The 16,991-nt window shown below is 52.4% G+C and overlaps 1 protein-coding gene across 3 annotated transcripts; it reads right to left on the bottom strand.

Moving 5' to 3' along the window:
- Window positions 1–28: 28 nt before the first annotated feature.
- PMM1 (phosphomannomutase 1) lies at window positions 29–15,177 on the bottom strand. Of its 3 annotated transcripts, XM_024200443.2 has the most exons (9): window positions 15,063–15,148; window positions 11,288–11,490; window positions 10,882–10,999; window positions 9,429–9,505; window positions 9,036–9,127; window positions 8,135–8,234; window positions 5,713–5,788; window positions 2,043–2,158; window positions 29–879 (listed from the first exon to the last, which is right to left on the bottom strand). In XM_024200443.2, the coding sequence occupies exons 2-9, from the start codon at window positions 11,342–11,344 to the stop codon at window positions 757–759; spliced, it is 759 nt and encodes a 252-aa protein (XP_024056211.2). In that variant the 5' UTR covers window positions 11,345–11,490; window positions 15,063–15,148; the 3' UTR covers window positions 29–756. The 3 variants fall into 3 exon arrangements, with proteins under 3 accessions (XP_024056211.2, XP_024056210.2, XP_024056212.2); XM_024200442.2 differs by lacking the exon at window positions 11,288–11,490 and having other exon boundaries at window positions 15,063–15,177; XM_024200444.3 differs by lacking the exon at window positions 15,063–15,148 and having other exon boundaries at window positions 11,288–14,988.
- Between the last annotated feature and the right edge of the window lie 1,814 nt (window positions 15,178–16,991).

Genomic DNA, 16,991 nt, shown 5'->3' with positions numbered 1-16,991 from the left:
CACACACACACACATACACATACACGGCCTTCTTTATACACCTGACCAAGCTGGAAAGGGCACAAGCTCATAAGAACAGCCATACTGGGTCAGACCAATGGTCCATCTAGCCCATTATCAGGTCTTCCGACAGTGGCCAGTGCCAGATGTTTCAGAAGGAATGAACAGAACAGGTAATCGAGTGATCCATCTCATCGCCCACTCCCACCTTCTGGCAATCAGAGGCTAGGCACACCCAGAGCATGGGGTTACAGCCTTGATCATTTTTTAAAACCCTTTGCAGGTCACCTTTAAGGATTGGTCCGCTGTGTGAAGTGGTCTGAGAACACCTGACTTATGGGGGTCCCAGACTCTGCTTCCTATTTAAAGGTGCTAACTGATGAAGAGTGCATCCCTTGTGCAAATACGTTTAGAGAGTAAGACTGTAGTGACTGGCCCCCTACAACTGCCTCAGATCAACAGAGGCATTTGTAGGGGGCCAGTCTCCCACCAAGAACTGAACGTTCACCCGGAAAAGGAAGAGAGTCTGTTTGGTGGCAGGGAGGAGTCTGGTCCCACACAGCCCACCTGTAACTGGGGGTACTGGAAGGTTAATAACCCCCATCCCTATCCCCTCCGCCACCTCAGTTTAAATCCTTCCCTCACAACCAGCTCTGGAAAGCTTTCTTCAAAGGGCCCTGCGCAGAGTCCTCGAATGAAGGTGGTTTTCATGATGTGGGATCTTGGGAGGCGGGTGCTGGAGAAGGGGTATCAGAGTCACGATTCATTAGCTCTCTCTGGAAAAAAGATCTCACGGCACCTCCTGACTGTGTCCTGGGGAGACTGGATGCTGTGGCCTACTGTCCGGGGGTCATCATAAATTTCATAATCATTCCCTCCCTGCAGGGGGAAAAGAAAATAGGGAGGAGGGTAGTAATCACAACCATAACCCCCTCTCTAGCTATAGCTTGCTTTATCTTACACAATCCCCAATGCACTGGAGACTCTGTAGAAGGGTCGTTCATCTGCCACTGAAATGCAGCCACCTCTGCTGCTGGAGGGGAACGTGGCAGCTCGTAACAGGCTACTAGCGTTTGCCTGAAACACCCGCCTCACGTTGTTAGCAGGTTTTGATCCTGCTGAGAAAAGGTTCCATGGGGTTTGCTGATTCAATGAGGCAAGTGACTCATTGCCCCATGTGGCTCTAAGGAGCTGGGAGCGGCTCTAGGGAGAGAGAGGATTTAGGGTCTGGGCTGAGGCGCTACTGTCAAATCTGTAGCGGGAATGGAGCTAATTTTTATCATCTTGCTGCTGCCAATAAAAAGCCAAATGCAAAGCCCGGGAAACAGGGGAATATGGGTTGCTGCAGCGTGTGACCTGTGCTAATGGAGTAGGTGGGAAAGGTCCCTGCTTACACCGCTGTTCTGCAGCTACAACACTGTGGAGCAGTTTAGGACAGGAAGTGAAGAATACCACATCCATCTGAAACGATTGGAGAATTTTAGAGCAGTACAACGTAGTTACCCAAGCCGGAGCTTGGCTAACACCCCTCCCCCTACATCGGTGGAGATGCCCGAGTCAGCTTATTGCAGCAGGTAAGGATCATCCTGTAACTGACTCCAGAGAGAAAGCAGGGCCGTTCCTGTTTACACTGAAAAGCCTCTGTGGAAGTGGGCAAGGTTTTGGTTTACATCTCATTGGTTACATGGCACCTTCAGCAGCATAGCCCTTCCCAGACCTGTGCTGGGCCACTAGGTCAGTAATGACTCAGAAGGAAGAGAGCCATCCGCTGAATCCCCAACACCACTTCTTACAGCACTCACCCCTGGAGATGCAAGTTCTGCTGGGACTGCAGCCTGCTATGGTACAGTTGCAGGCCCCCATTTGCACTAGAGAGACCCCCCCCCTCTCCCCACTAGAGGGCAGTCTTGCTTGATACCAATTCCAAAGGGAGTTAGGTGAAGTCCCATATAGCTGGAGAAGGACCCCCTGCCCTCTCCTCGGAGAGGCTGCCAGCCTAGAGGAGAGGAAACCCCCCCCCCCCGCCCCCACGGTATACTCACTGGGGTTGTCTCGTTCCCGAAGAAGTGGATGGTGTTGAACTGCTCGTCGTTGAGGATGTCGAGGCAGTAGCGCTTGTCCCAGCCCTCAGGGAAGACATCAAAGCTGATCATACCACCTGCCAGCAGGAGGGAGGTTGTTAGGCGAGCTGGCTGGTGTTGGAAGGGTGCGGGGTGAATTCCAGACCTCGCTACCGTGGGGCAAAGGGCAATGTCTGTCCATGTGGTCCAGGCAGGCACCAGCCCAGCCATGGTGATCGAGTCTCTAATGCATTATCAGGATGACAGCAGCTGCTGTTTCTAGGGCAATGGGCTGTGATGGCATCAGCAAGGCCCTTGTGATTCCAGCCAAGGGCAAAAGCAGGAACCAGTGAGACTTGTGTGGGCGGGGGGAGGTCCTGCTTTGCTCCAGAGAAATCTGCCAGAGGCACTGTACCAGAGAGGTCTGTCCCCTTTCAGGTGTAGTGGGATCTGGGGCTAGCCAACCCTGTTCCATGACATGGCCCCTTTAAACAACAGCTGTTTAAGGAGGCAGCAGAGAAGCTGGGGAATGGGAGCCAGGTGTTAGTCAGGGAGCTACCTCTTGATCCAGGATAAAACCCAGCTGTTGGCTGAGACGGGTGGAAGAAGAGAGACTCTGTGGAGTGAGCCTGGATCCTAGCAGGCAGGGGCACTTGACTCTGTGCACAGCCCATGGAGGAGCTGTGAAATCCCTTGGCCAGAGGAATGGTGCTGAGACACCAGGGCAAGAGAAGGCTTGGGGAAAAGACTCCCCAGAGGAGCCAGAACAGAGGTGGGCAAACTACACGGGACCATCGTGCCGGCCCCTGAGCTCCCGGCCGGGGAGGCTAGCCCCCAGCCCCTCCCCTGTGCCCCCCCCGCAGAGCTACACTGCTGTGTGGGCAGCACTCTGGGCAGCAGAGCTGTGCGCTCCTGCTGAGCAGAGCGGCAGCGTGCCTGGCTCCAGCTGGCGCAGCAGCCAGACATGCTGCTCTGCATGGTAAGTGGGCCGGGGGGTTGTATAAGGGGTGGGAGGCGGTCAGGGGATGGGGATGGTTGAATGGGGCAGAGGTTCTGGGGGAGCAGGGTGGTCAGGGGAGGGGGAACAGAGGGGGTTGGATAGGTGTGGGGTCCCAGGGGGCCTGTCGGGTTGGGGTTGTGGATGGGGTTGGGGCGAGTAGAGGGGTTGGATAGGGGGTGGAGTTCCAGGGGGCGGTGGGTCCCGGGAGGGGGCAGTTAGGAGACAAGGAGCAGGGGGGGTTGTATGGGTTGGGGGTTCTGAGGGGGGCAGTCAGCAGGTGGGAAGTGGGAGGGGGCCAGGCTGTTTGGGGAGGCACAGCCTTCCCTACCCGGCCCTCCATCCAGTTTTGCAACCCCAACATGGCCCTCAGGCCAAAAAGTTTGCCCACCCTTGAGCCAGAAGCTGCAGTGGGAGTGACAGAGCACCCTGGCACCAAGTTAACTGGAGGGGGAACTGGGAACCTGAAGGCCTAGATGGAGGGTGAAACTGGAAACCCCAAGAGGAAAGGGCTTGGGCCTGAAAGGGCCAAAGGAGACTAACCAGTTCCTAAAGCCTTAACTGATCCCCAGGAAGGGGAACGTTACTGCAAGTATTCTGGGCTGCGACCATCTTCTTGGAAGAACTAGGAGGGAACTAAGGGCTGGGCGCCTGCAGGGTCATGCTGAGCCATGACGGGGCGTGCTCTGGGACAGGCCCCTGCCGCAGTACTTCCATGGCCCCATCCCTACAGTATCCAAGTACCTCACAACTCCCCTACCTCACAGGGGTGTTGAGAAAAGTGCTAGCATCCCCTTTTACACAGGGGAAGCTGTGGCACAGAGATACTAAAACAACAAGGAGTCCTGAGGCACCTTAAAGACTAACAGATTTATTTAAAGCATAAGCTTTGTTTTTTTTACCCACAAAAGCTTATGCCCAAATAAATCTGTTAGTCTTTAAGGTGCCTCAGGACTCCTTGTTTTTGTGGATACAGACTAACACGGCTACCCCCTGATACTTGACAGAGACACTAAGTGACTTACTTGAAGGTCCCACAGAAAGCCTGGGGCAGACTAGGAATTGAACCCAGGTCTCCTAAGTTCCAGGCTAGAGCCCTCCCATAATCCTTTCCTTTAATACATCCATATGTATTTAGATATGGAAAATATTGTGTCAGCGTGCTCTGTCTCTAAGCAGAGCTGGACAGCGAGAGTGGCTCCTGGCACTCGCAGGGCTAGAAGATCAAATGCAGAGGGAATGACAGATGGCACTCAAGGACAGTGAGTTCTGTCTCGTTGTTCAGTGGTGTGAGCAGGGGACTTGGCGCCAGGAGCTCCTGAGGCCTTCTGCCAGCTCTGCCACTCTTCAGCTCTGTGCACACCCCTTTCAGAAGGAGTCCTTAATTTGTGTGTCTCCATTTTTGGGTACTCCAATCACTTTATGCCTTATTTTTAGAGGGGCTGAGCCCCCGCAGCTCCCATTATCTTCATGTGCTCGCTTACAATCCTAGCCTACCGCTGGCAGTGTACCAAAGTCATGGGAGAAAGGACCATTGTTCTGTTCTTGTTCCATGTGCATTTGAGGAGGAGAACAGGACTGCAATGTCTTTGCCCTTCTCTGCTATGACAAATGGTCTGTGCCAATGCTGGCAGGGATCACGAGATGTTCTTACTGGGGCAGCGAAAGGGGATGCTGCCTAGAGATGCAGGCTCCTTGGAGTGCAGAGTGTCGGGGAGTCTGAATTACACAGAGTGGCCAATGATGTGCCACCTCCACCATGCCCCCCCCCCCCCCATCACTCATCCCTGCTACACTCCTAGTAACAGGCTTTCTTTTTGAGGGGAGCCTTCCATTTTCAGTCATGCCTACCTTCCCTGCTGAATGGCTTTAAAGAATTCAGCCCTGTCACTCACCCAGCCTGATGACCTTCCACTTCAGTGAAAAGACCCAAGAGTGCTCCTCTCCTACTGTGCTCCATGAGGATGGCTGGGAGCTGAGCACTCCTGAAAAATCTGGCCATTAAAGTGCAGTTTCACTCTGATAAGTGACTGCATAAAATGGCATCATGGACTCCACATTTACTGCCTCAGTGACTCCAGATGTAGCTTTTCCTTGTAAATGGAGTAAAGGCAGTTTTCTTAACCGTCACCCCTGGAGACACAACCTGGGAGCTCAGACTCAGGCTGGGCTTTTCCACTCTCCTGCACCAGTGGATTCAGTGGGGTTACGTAGGTGGGACTGAAGGTAGAATTTGGCTCTGTAGTTGGAACTCAGTTAGCAATCCTGTTGCTATTGTCTGAAACAGAACAAATTCAAGCTCTCTCTCCCATAACTGTGTTGGCTCAGTACAGCTAACAGGAGTAAAATATAGTTAAAACTTAGTGTGTCACTAAAGCCAGCACATCTGAGTGATACCAGGGAAGCATATCTACGGTTTTCGGACCATAATCACACTTTAAATAGGAAACAGGGTTTGAGATCCCTCCCTAGGGATGAACATGGGGAATACACCTCCCAGGGATCTCCATTGGGAGTACACCTCTACCATTCACTCAAGCAGATGCTCTCCCACTTTTAAGCAGGGAACAGCCCAGCATCCTTCCCTTCCAAGATCCCTACAGAAAATTCATCACACAGGGAAACCCCACAGTAGCTGTGATGCACTCTGCTCACCTCGAGAGAACCGTAGGCCTTTGCCAGCAAACTCCCTTTGCAGGGCTGCCACAAACTTCTCTCGGATCCTCTCTTTCTGCAGATGGGACAAACAGAAGGACAGCAGGTTTTGAATGACTGTATCCTTGATAGGCCTCATTCCATTGACTGTCTAGATTCACCAACAGGCCGTGCAAGCCTCTCTCTCTGCATCACCAGGTTAGTTTCTCTGCTCTCATCCCAGTTTCCAGGCCAGAATTTCCTTGTTACCCCAGCAGCAAGTACAACCTCCTTCCTCTGTCTCCTGTACTGAGCACCTAGGACAACTGCTGGGGGGACAAGGGGGGTATTCAGCATGGGCTGTGAGGATTCAAAATGGACTCTGCTTTCATGCTACTTTTAATTTCTCCCTGTATATGATCCCTGCCCCCGACCAGTCTCACACTGCTGTAGCCAGCCCACATTAGCCTTGGCCATGTCAGCCTAGAGGACCCCAGGTCAGGATGGTCCAGGTCAGCTGTTGAGCAACCCCAAACCAAAGCCCCTTCCTGCATCCCCCCACACACAATGAGCTGATGCATTTCACCATCAATGTTACTCTCTCTTGGAGGTTCAGAGGCCCAGTTCAGGACCCAAAATCCATAGTTCCCCACTTATACATCTGCCTTCATGTCTTGACGTAGTCTGACCTCTTCTGCCCTTGGGGAGGGTAGAAGGAAGCCACCATAGATAGGATGGTTCAGCTGGTATTTGCCAGGATCTCAGAGCTCTGTTTAGGAGACTGGTCCTGGTCTGGAAGGCCCATTGGGGAGACACCTGCTCTATTTGGGCTGGGGAATTGGGCTTTAGCAAAGCTTTTGATACGATGTCCCACAGTATTCTTGCCAGCAAGTTAAAGAAGTATGGATTGGATGAATGGACTATAAGGTGGATAGAAAGCTGGCTAGATTGTCGGGCTCAACGGGTAGTGATCAATGGCTCAATGTCTAGTTGGCAGCCGGTATCGAGCGGAGTGCCCCAGGGGTCGGTCCTGGGGGTGGTTTTGTTCAACATCTTCATTAATGATCTGGATGATGGGATGGATTGCACCCTCAGGAAGTCTGTACATAACACTAAGCTGGGGGGAGAAGTAGATATGCTGGAAGGTAGGGATAGGGTCCAGAGTGACCTAGACAAATTGGAGGATTGGGCCAAAAGAAATCTGAGGTTCAACAAGGACTAGTGCAGAGTCCTGCACTTAGGACAGAAGAATCCCAGACACTGCTACAGGCTGGGGACCGACTGGCTAGGCAGCAGTTCTGCAGAAAAGGACCTGGGGTTTACAGTGGATGAGAAGCTGGATATGAGTCAACAGTGTGCCCTTGTTGCCAAGAAGGCTAATGGCATATTGGGCTGTATTAGTAGGAGCATTGCCAGCAGATCGAGGGAAGTAATTATTCCCCTCTATTCAGAACTGGTGAGGCCACACCTGGAGTATTGTGTCCAGTTTTGGTCCCCCGACTACAGAAGAGATGTGGACAAATTGGAGAGAGTCACGCAGAGGGCAACCAAAATGATTAGGGGGCTGGGGAACATGACTTACGAGGAGAGGCTGAGGGAACTGGGGTTATTTAGACTGCAGAAGAGAAGAGTGAGGGGGGATTTACTAGCAGCCTTCAACTACCTGAAGGGGAGGGTTCCAAAGAGGATAGAGCTAGGCTGTTTTCAGTGGTGGTGGATGACAGAAGAAGGAGCAATGGTCTCAAGTTTCAGTTGGGGAGGTCTAGGGTGGATATTAGGAAACACTATTTCACTAGGAGGGTGGTGAAGCATTGGAATGGGTTACCTAGGGAGGTGGTGGAATCTCCATCCTTGGAGGTTTTTAAGGCCCAGCTTGACAAAGCCCTGGCTGGGATGATTTAGTTGGTGTTGGTCCTGCTTTGAGCAGGGGATTGGACCTCCTGAGGTGTCTTCCAACCCTAATCTTCTATGATTCTATGAATGGGACATGATGTCAGTTGACATTGTTGCTTGGCTGTGACTGGAGATGGACCCTGAGCTGTAAGTTCACTACCTAAGTTCAGCACTGCTGGCTTTGGGGTTCTGGTCTAAAACCATCTCTAGTCATGACAGTGAAGAAATACCATTGAAAATGAGAGACTCTTCTTGGGACAGCTTCTCCAGCACAAGGTTGTACACAGGGAGCCTGCACCCCTACTTGATCAGTGGCAGCAGATTAGGTCAGTTCTTTTATCTCATCTATATATTTCCTTTGGTTTCCCATCCTTATCACAGCCTCAGCCTCCAGAGCTTATACAGGCAAGCCCACAGTCATCAACACAGTCATCGGCATGGATACAAGATGAGACCCAAGTGCTGTGGTATTACATGGCCAGAAATGGTCAATGCCCCACAATGTAATGCCCAGTCGCGGAGGAGGGGAGGGTGGATCTTGGCCAATTACCTTGTCCAGCTCGGAGAATTCTATTCGCTCCTCCAGGGTGCAGCTTCGGCCAATGGGAGAGATGTTCAGCATTCCGTTGCGGAATTCTATGAAGGTCCCGCTGTGCATGTGTAGATGTCCAGGTTTTTTTGTTTTGTTTTTTTTTGGAAGGGAAAGAGAGAAGGAGCCATTAAAATAGGAGTGGCTGTAAAACGTGTAATGTAAGGAATGTCTGCAGGGACACTACGTAGGCTAAAAATGACAACAGGATTATCCTCATGCTTCAGGTATCAAGTGCTCACGCTCTAAGCCCAGAAATAAACAAATCTCCACTTTTGCTGCTACAGCGCAGCAAGGCACATCACTGGGATATTAATCACAGCCAAGCTTAGCTGATACAGAGTTGAGGGGAGTTGCCCCAGAATGACAGGATCTCTTTAGAGAGAAGGAAACATGTCAACCCAATCTAGTCCAGAGCTCAGGGGGAGGGAGCAGTGTCTCAGAAGCTTAGATAACGCGAGCGCAAAGTGATCTTGTGGTTAAGGCACTGGGACTCAAGTGATGTGGGTTCAATTCTTAGCTCTGCCACAGACTGTGTGTGATACTGAGCAAGTCACAATCTTTGTGCCCCAGTTTCCTACCTGTAAGAAGGGGATAACAATACTTCCACTCTTCCATCCACTGGTTTGTCTACTTAGATTATCAACTCTTTAGAACAGGGTCTGTCTCTTAAATTGTGCATTTGCGATGCCCAGCACGGCAGGACTCTGCTCTTGGGTAGGGCCTCTAGGTGCTATCAAAATACCGATAATGAGGCCAAGAACAAAGCCAGTGGATCTGCAATTCTAAATGGGACTGTGATGTCCAAATGCCTGGATCTGAATGGTACAGAAACAGCAGCTGGGTAGGAGAGGATCATTACCGTTTCTTGGGCAGCTTCAGGAGAGCCATGTAGTTGAGACAGAAGTTGATCAGCTCCTGCAAAAGCTCCTCCCCCAGGTGATTCTGGATAGCCTGTGGGGGCAGGGGGAAGAAAAGGTTAGAGGTCAGATGAAGCCAAGGCTACCATCAACTTGCCACAAATCACATGGGCTACAAAATCCATCCAGGATGCCCACTATGGTGATGACTGGACAGAAGGAGTAGGGTGGCTTTGGTAGGTTCTGGGGGGGATTGGAACTGGCAGACCTCTGGATGGTGGCATATGGCTGGTTTCATTTGGTGCTGATGAAACTGAAGATGGACTTGGTGGAGGAGACAGGGAAAGAGAGCCCCTGTGGCTTGGTGGGAGACATAGCAAGTGAGCTAGGCCTACCTGTTTGGCGACCAGCTGCCCATTCTTGTACTGCACGGTGCCATTCTCCGCAAAGACGTAATCAAACTTGTCGATGACTGTGGGGAATGGGTGTGTGGGGAAGGGGAGAGCAGGGTGGGGAAGGGAGATGAAGGCGAGAGAAAAAACATTAGCACAACCTCGTCCGCCACTCGGAGTCAGAGCAGTGCGGAGTGATGGACATTGGCTGGATTCAGAGCTCTTTGAGCCTTTACTCCATGGCCGTAGACTGAGCAAACAGGCCTTGGGCCTCACAGCTCCCTGGATGTTATGCCCATTTTACACATGGGGAACAGAGGCACAGAAAGGGGAAGTGACCTGCCCAAGGCCCTGCAGTGAGTCAGTGGCAGAGTTCGGATTAGAGCTCAGGAATGCCATTCTCCTAGAGCATCCTGCCTCCACCCCTTCTCATCCCCACCCCCACCCTCAGCAATGCACTTAATGGTTATCTAACCCTAGCTTCTCCTCCAGCAATAAACAGATTGTTGCTGACCCTGCAATTAACTTCATGCTTCCTTGAGCGGTGAGTTGTGTCACCAGGCAGCCTCTCTTTGCTAAAGAGCTAGAAAGAGGATTTCAGAACTCTGCTGTAGATTTTATGCTGATATTAGAAAAGGGGAAAAAGGAAAGTGAGAGGACAGGACATCTGTCCCTTCCCCAGTCTTTCCTTCTCATCCAAGCACTCTGCCCAATCTCCCGCTGCTATTCAGGACCTTCAGACCTCCAAAACATAGAGCATGTCCAAGCGTGGGAGAGAGTTCATGCACATTCCCTTTCCATTTACTCGGGCTGTCAATGGGCTATGGAGCTGAAGATGGTAGGACTATATTTCTCATGGAGGTGGGGAAGAGGAGAAGATAAACTCTAAATGGACCTCTCTCTATCCTCCCATGCTCTTTGCAGGCCCATGACAGCTAAAAGCACATGCTGCAACTGCTGGAGCTGAAGACTCTACTCATGGGCTCCACGGCTCAGGCACAGAAGGAGACACAAACATAGTGGGTTACATGTGCACCTCTGCTCCGTTACAAAGGTCAACTCTGTTGATGTGGAGTTCTGGCTGTCGGCTGAGCTGCTCCTGCTCTCAATGGCAAAATGTCTGTTGGCTCCAGTGACTTCAACGGGAGCGAGAGCAGGCTCTTAGGTACAAGCGCTCCGCTTCTAGCAAGAGTGGTTGCCTGGGGGCAACTCTGAGCTCAGTAGCACGAGTGGCAATGGTAGCAGTGCAAGCTCTCTCTGTGGGTATGATTTTTATCATTTCTGTGGGTGGAATCAATCTCAGTGTTCAGGTGTCTACAGCTGCACGTAATTACCAATAGCAGACAAGGCAAATTACCTCCCTCCCCGCAAAGGAGAGTAGCCTCTCTCTCTCCACCCTCTGTTTCCCCCACCCCTTCCCACACTCCCCTGATCTGGGGTAGGGGGAGCTTCTCACCTTCATCCCCTTCCCCCAGCTGCTCAGCTATCTTGGAATAGTCAGAGCCTCCCACCACGCCGATCTGGACTCTCTCACGCAGCTCCTGAAGGAACTTGTCCACTTCGGGCTCAATTTTCTAGAGGGGCAGGAGCGAGAGGGCAGGTCAGAATACAGCCAGAGTAATGGACAAGCTCTGGCCCCACTTACAGCAGGGTCTCCAACGGAAGGCCATTCTTAGCCAGTAGTGACTGGTTCTTGACAGTGTTTCCCTGCCTGGTGAGCACCACTTTAGTCCAGGGTGGGGAGGTACATTGGAATTGTGAATAGCTGCATGACCCCAGATCTGTCTATCATCCCCTCCCCCTGCAGATGGGCTTCCATGGCTCTGAACGAAGTGGCAAGGGATTCTTTGAAAGCCACCTGCCTTCTCTCTGCTCTCACAGCGGCTTCTGTGAGCGGGATGTGGGAGCTGCTCACACATAGAGCTGCAGGCAGCATCCCATCAACCCACACTTCTCTTCTTTGCTTCTGCGGCGTTCAGCTCAACCCTGGCAGCATGTGAGGCCTAGTCCCACGGCGATACGAATGGGCGCTGTCATCTTCCCAAGCCCAGCAGCACACAGTCATCTGGGGGGGAATGGGAACAGGAAGGGGGTACCACCAGGGAATGGAGGAAAAAATACACTGGGAGGGGTGGAAAAAATGACATGGAGGAAAGAAACAGCAAAGGACTGATGGAGAGGGAAGAAACACACAAGGAAAGGAGTGCGTGTGTATCCCCCCCCACTTGTGAGGAATTATTAGTAAATTGGCACCCCATTCCCCCATGTCCTGTCATTCCATGTCTTTCCTTTCGCCCTGACACACACACTGGTAACATACTCCCTTTTCTGTATTTAACTAAGGGGGTGGGAGGTGCCTATCCATCAATAATCCCTCACAAGTGGGAGAGATCCTACCCAGAACATTTGGGAACCAGGCAGAGAAGTGTCCTAAGGGATGGCTCCCCATGGGGACAAACCAAACTGCATCACAGAATTCACTGTAAGGGAGCTGGAGATGAAGCAATGACAGCAGGGGCCATAACGAGTCTCAGGAGAGGTGGCAGTCAGGGGCCTGCTCTTGCTCCCTTCCCCTCCCACTGAAGGGCTGCCCCATTACTGCCTAATCCCATTAACAGAATGCCAGCTGAAGCGGCATAGGTCCCATCAAGCCTTTAACTTCCCCCTGCTCCTTGCAGGTCTGGCCAGAATAGTTACAAGCCATGCTGCTGCAGAAGAGGCGAGGCGTCCCACTGTTGTAGGGTTGGACTACATGTGTCTGCCAGGAGCAGACTCTGTCACCACCCTTCTGTTTTATCTTCTCAAGATAAAGGTAGTTTGCTAAGGCTGGAGGGCTGACTCCACCCAGCAACAGCGCCTCCCCTCCTCCCCCTTCCTTTGGCCTGGGGACTTGTGTTTTCCTGTATCACTCACTGACTGATGGGGAGACCCCTTACAGAATAACTAGCTTTAAAGGTCGGTGTCGTTAATCACATGGATACTTTGCCCTCCTGTTCAGCACCTTCATGTGAGGAGCCCAGAGAGCCTGACATGAAAAACACAATTCTAGCCTCACAAGCCATCTGCAAGGTAGGGAAGTGTTACTGGTTTGTACCTATAGGTCATGTCTCCACTAGAGAACTGAGCTGGTGGGATGAAGCTGGTCTAGACACAAACATTTCAACATGTCCATTCAGCATTGCATCCACACTGGGGCTGTTCTAAGCCACTTCCCCTGCAATGTCTTCTGGGTACCTACCCCACAGTTCCCAGCTCAGCTGCCAGCAGCAGTGAATTCTAGGAGATCTCAAAAGGTCACCAGTGGACTGTGGGCCAGTAGGGAGAGGACTGTGTGGTCTGTTCTGGTGCTGTCCACACTGCTATCAAACCAATACAGGCTGAAATGATTCAGGGTAAATCCAATATTGTGCCCTGCTTAAAGCAAGTCATTTCTATTGGATAAACACTTAGAGGCCCTCATCACGGGCCCCATTATGCTGGGCTTGCGCATTATGTGTGTGTACACACTAGTCTAATCCAAATGCATTTGGCTCACAGGTAAGCCATTGAGAGCACTTACATGTTGTGGGCCCAACAGGTTTTACAAGCATGCAAGGGGGCCACACAGATCTTGGCCTGGTAAGTCCCTTTAGTGTAGACAAGGCCATAACATACAGATGGGTAAACTCAGTCCCATAGTGGACAAGGTCACAGTAAAAGAAGAGGGATGTGGGGTTAATCTGTGTGTGTGCAAGAGGCCTTCACTCTGCAGTGGGGCTCAGAACAGTTTATATGTGGATGCAGGGCCAGGGTCAGCACTTCATCCTGGAATGGCTAAGAATGAAGGGATGTGGAGTATAGGTGGGATTACACTGGAAGAGCCAGATGCTTCTAGGCTTCGCCAGCTAGGCCCACCAGACCTGCTCTTGTTCCTTGCAAGGCTCCAGCATCTTTTGCAGATTGTGAGGAGAAAGCAGGTCTCTTCCCTTTCCCTGCTTCTAATACTGAGCAGATGCTATAAACTGGTTATTGCATAACAAACATACAGCAGGCAGCAACTGAAAGGAACTTTGACATATTAATCAGAGATTTTTTCTATTTCCCCAAAAGCCAAAATAACTAGGATGCAGGGAGGAGATTTAACCCCAAAAGATATGTCTATGCTGCAATTAAAAACCTATGGATGGCTGGTGCAAACTGATTGAGCTCAAGGGGTTCGGGCTAAGGGTCTGTTTAACTGCAGTGTAGATGTTTGGGCTAGAGAAAGTGGTAGGGTCCCAGTGCTCGGACAACCTGAATGTCTACACCACAACTTAAACAGCCCCTTAGCTGGAGCCCTGCGAGTCTGAGGCAGTTGGCACGAATCAGCCCAGGGTGTCTCACTGCAGTGTAGACATACCCAGTCCCTAAGAGGCTGTTAGACCCTGCCATCTAGCCTGTTCTTGTCTCTAGGTGATGTAAAGATCTTGTCCCAGATATAACCAAAAAGGTGCCCCTACGTGGGCTGTGGGAGGGGCAAATGTGCAGGTCACTAGGATGGTGGCCAGATCTTCTTCATCAAATATTACCAGAACAACCTTGTGTGTCCAGCCAGCTGGGCTGACACCTTGGGGTGGTTGCCTATGAAAGCAGCTTTATGGTTTAAGGTAAGGCTGAGAGATGTCAGTCTGCAGCACAATATAAGCATACTGACTTGGCAGCTTTGAGAAACCTCTGCTTGGGGGGAGGCCTGGGATGGGAATAGCAGGGGATGCAGCACGTTCAGCACCATGGTGCATTGGAAGAACAGTGTGGGAGGATGCAGGGATAGCAAAGGTCATATCAGGGCAGGAGTGAGAGCACTGGCAGAGCTAGGCATGCCAATCTAGGACAGGAACAGCAACAGGAGGACATTAGCAGTGCTATGGGATCAGGAGTGAAATAGTAGGGGCTGCTGCAGGTCAGAGCGGTGCATTCGTAGAGCTGCATGAGAGGAAGCTTGTCCAGCCCTTGCCCATAGTGTGTCGGCCCCTTCCCAGGACCATCTGGCCCTCACTTTTAGAAGCAATAAATGCTCTCCACGTTAAATCACTCTACAACACAGAAAAGCTACAGTTAAATCCAAAGGGCCAAGGCAAAGAGAATCCCTGGTGCCAAATGGTTATGTGGCCTTGCACAGTCTCCTTCTTCCACCCACAGGGTATTTCATAGAAAGGCAGAGCAGGGCTCCAGACCTGCTAGAACAAGGCCCTGAGCTTGCACAACTGGGCTCCAACACATGGCAGCACTGGCTGGGGAGCATCAGCATCCCTGACTCCATCTAACCAGCCACTGCCAGGCGGGGCTTAGGGGACCTGTTGCCCAGAAGAGATGCCGCAGGAGGCAGGTGGTGGCTTCCTCAGTGGAGAGCAGCAGGGGCTGGGAGTCCGGGCTCCCCACTGCGCTAGATCCCACAGGCTCCGAGCTGGGCCATAGGGCGCCTCTGCGCGGGTTCAGCGCGGGGCACCGGGCAGGGACTCCGCTCCCGAGCCCCCTGCGCGCGCCGCACCCGCGGGGGCCCGGGGCGGACACCTCCCCGGCCGGCTCCTTTCATGCTCAAGGACGGGCAAGGGACGCGGGGCCCGGACAGGCCGCAGCCCCGGGGCAGGAGGGAGGGAGGGAGGGGCCCACGGGGGGTACCTGGCGAGCCGGCGTGAGGGTCCCATCCACGTCGAAGAGGCAGAGGACGCGCTCCCGGCTCGGCGGCTCGCTGCCAGCCATCGCTGCGGCGCCGGCCGAGCCCCGCGCTGCAGAAGACGCGCAGGGAGGGCGGGCGGGAGGCGTCGCCCCGTCCGGGCCAATCGCGGCGCACGGGCGGGATCCGGGCGCGGGGGGGCACAAGCCTGGCAACACGTACACCCTGGGCCTGCCGCAGCCGCCTCCGGGAGCGCCCGGCCTGGCCGGTTCCCTGCAGCCCCTCGGCGGAGTCCGCTGCGGCCGCCAAAGGAAGGTAGCAACTCCCCTGCCCGTGCAGGACGGCCGCAAGCGGCGCGGGATTCGTTGATCGCGCCCAGCCCGGGGAGGAGGGACAAGGCTGCCAGGGCCTCCTGCTTCCTGGGCTCCTCTCCTGCCGAAGGCTCCCACAGCATCTCAGAAACCGTGGGACGTGTTTTATCCTCGCTCGCCACGCAGTGGAACCCCCCCCCTCGGCTTGGGTGGAATGGCAGGAGAAAATAAGGGCAGAATTTGGCTCGCCCACCACTAACGTGCAGCCGTATCTGGGGTGGAGCGCGGTGGCTGTTGAACAGCCCACAGCAACGCTGCACAAGCTTTCCGACAGTAAATGAAAACGAAAGTTGCCGATTTTCCTCTCTCTCTTCCATATCCGTTTATTCAAAGTCTTTAAGCAACTGCACATATGGTAAATACAGCAGCTGTTCAGAGCTCAGCAACTGCTTTCACCGAGCAGCAGATTTTAGAACCTGTTTTTGCCATGAGAGGGAGTGTTAGAGTAGACATCAGTGTCATTTTTGACCCTGATACCCCAGGGGATAGTATCAGTTACGGTTAAGGTCACCCCTAGCTAGTGGCTACAGTTGTGTCACATACCCTTGGGGCTAGGAGGTTGGTGGAAAGAGGAATCTAATCCCGTGATGATCACGGAGGCTGGAAAATAATGGGATAGGGAATGACCAATCACTTATTCCGATTACAGTTAAATTAACTGCATTTGTAAACTGCGCAAGACAGCAGCTGCTGTGGATGCTGCGATGAGCCTGACGTAACCAGCCTTGTGCTTTACAGCCAAGCAGCTCCATCAGTGAGGAAAGTAAATCAAGGTTTCGTCTTAAAAAGCTACCCAATCTCACCACTTCTGGGGTTTGACGTAACACCTGTCATCATGGTATCTATGTGCCACACCAAAACCCTGAACAAAAGGTGTTTTGCCTCTCCCAATTCCAGAGGAGCGTGACTGCGTGTTTGATTGGATAGTATCAGTTCTGAGGAAGGCTTTAGCAGGGCTTTGGAGCTGTGCTCCGGCTCCGCTCCAGCTCCAGGCAAAAACCTGCAGCTCCACTGTTCCAGAGCTGCTCTGTGTTCCAGCTCCAGGCTCCGCTCCAAGGCCCTGCTTTATGGAAAAGACACGGTTTGATCAGAACAACACCTGGTTTGGCTTCAGTCTGGTCTCTGACAGAGATCTGCAGCTGGGGCTCTGCCACCAATACTGCTCTGTTCCCAGTGTCTGGGTTATCCATCTATACAGATACTTACACAGCACTGAGTCACAATAGTAGCGGAGAACCTCACAATAATTAATGAAAATAACAAGGAGTCCGGTGGCACCTTAAAGACTAACAGATTTATTTGGGCATAAGCTTTCATGGGTAGAAAACCTCACTTCTTCAGATGCCAGTGCCACCGGACTCCTTATTGTTTTTGTGGATACAGACTAACATGGCTACCCCCTGATACTTGACAATAATTAATGAGCGTTCCTCAGAACACCCCTGTGAGGTAGGGGAGCACTAGCCCCATTGTACAGTTGGGAAACTGAGGCATAGATGGATTAAGTGACTTGCCTAAGATCACACAGGTAATCTGTGTCAAACCTGGGAATTGAACCTAGAG

This window comes from Terrapene carolina, unplaced genomic scaffold, assembly GCF_002925995.2.
Source record: "Terrapene carolina triunguis isolate 2854851 unplaced genomic scaffold, T_m_triunguis-2.0 Scaffold247, whole genome shotgun sequence".
In the NCBI taxonomy this organism is placed as follows: Eukaryota; Metazoa; Chordata; order Testudines; family Emydidae; genus Terrapene; species Terrapene triunguis.
The sequence above is the reverse complement of the archived record's forward strand: the minus strand, read 5'-3'. Positions and strand labels throughout refer to the sequence as shown.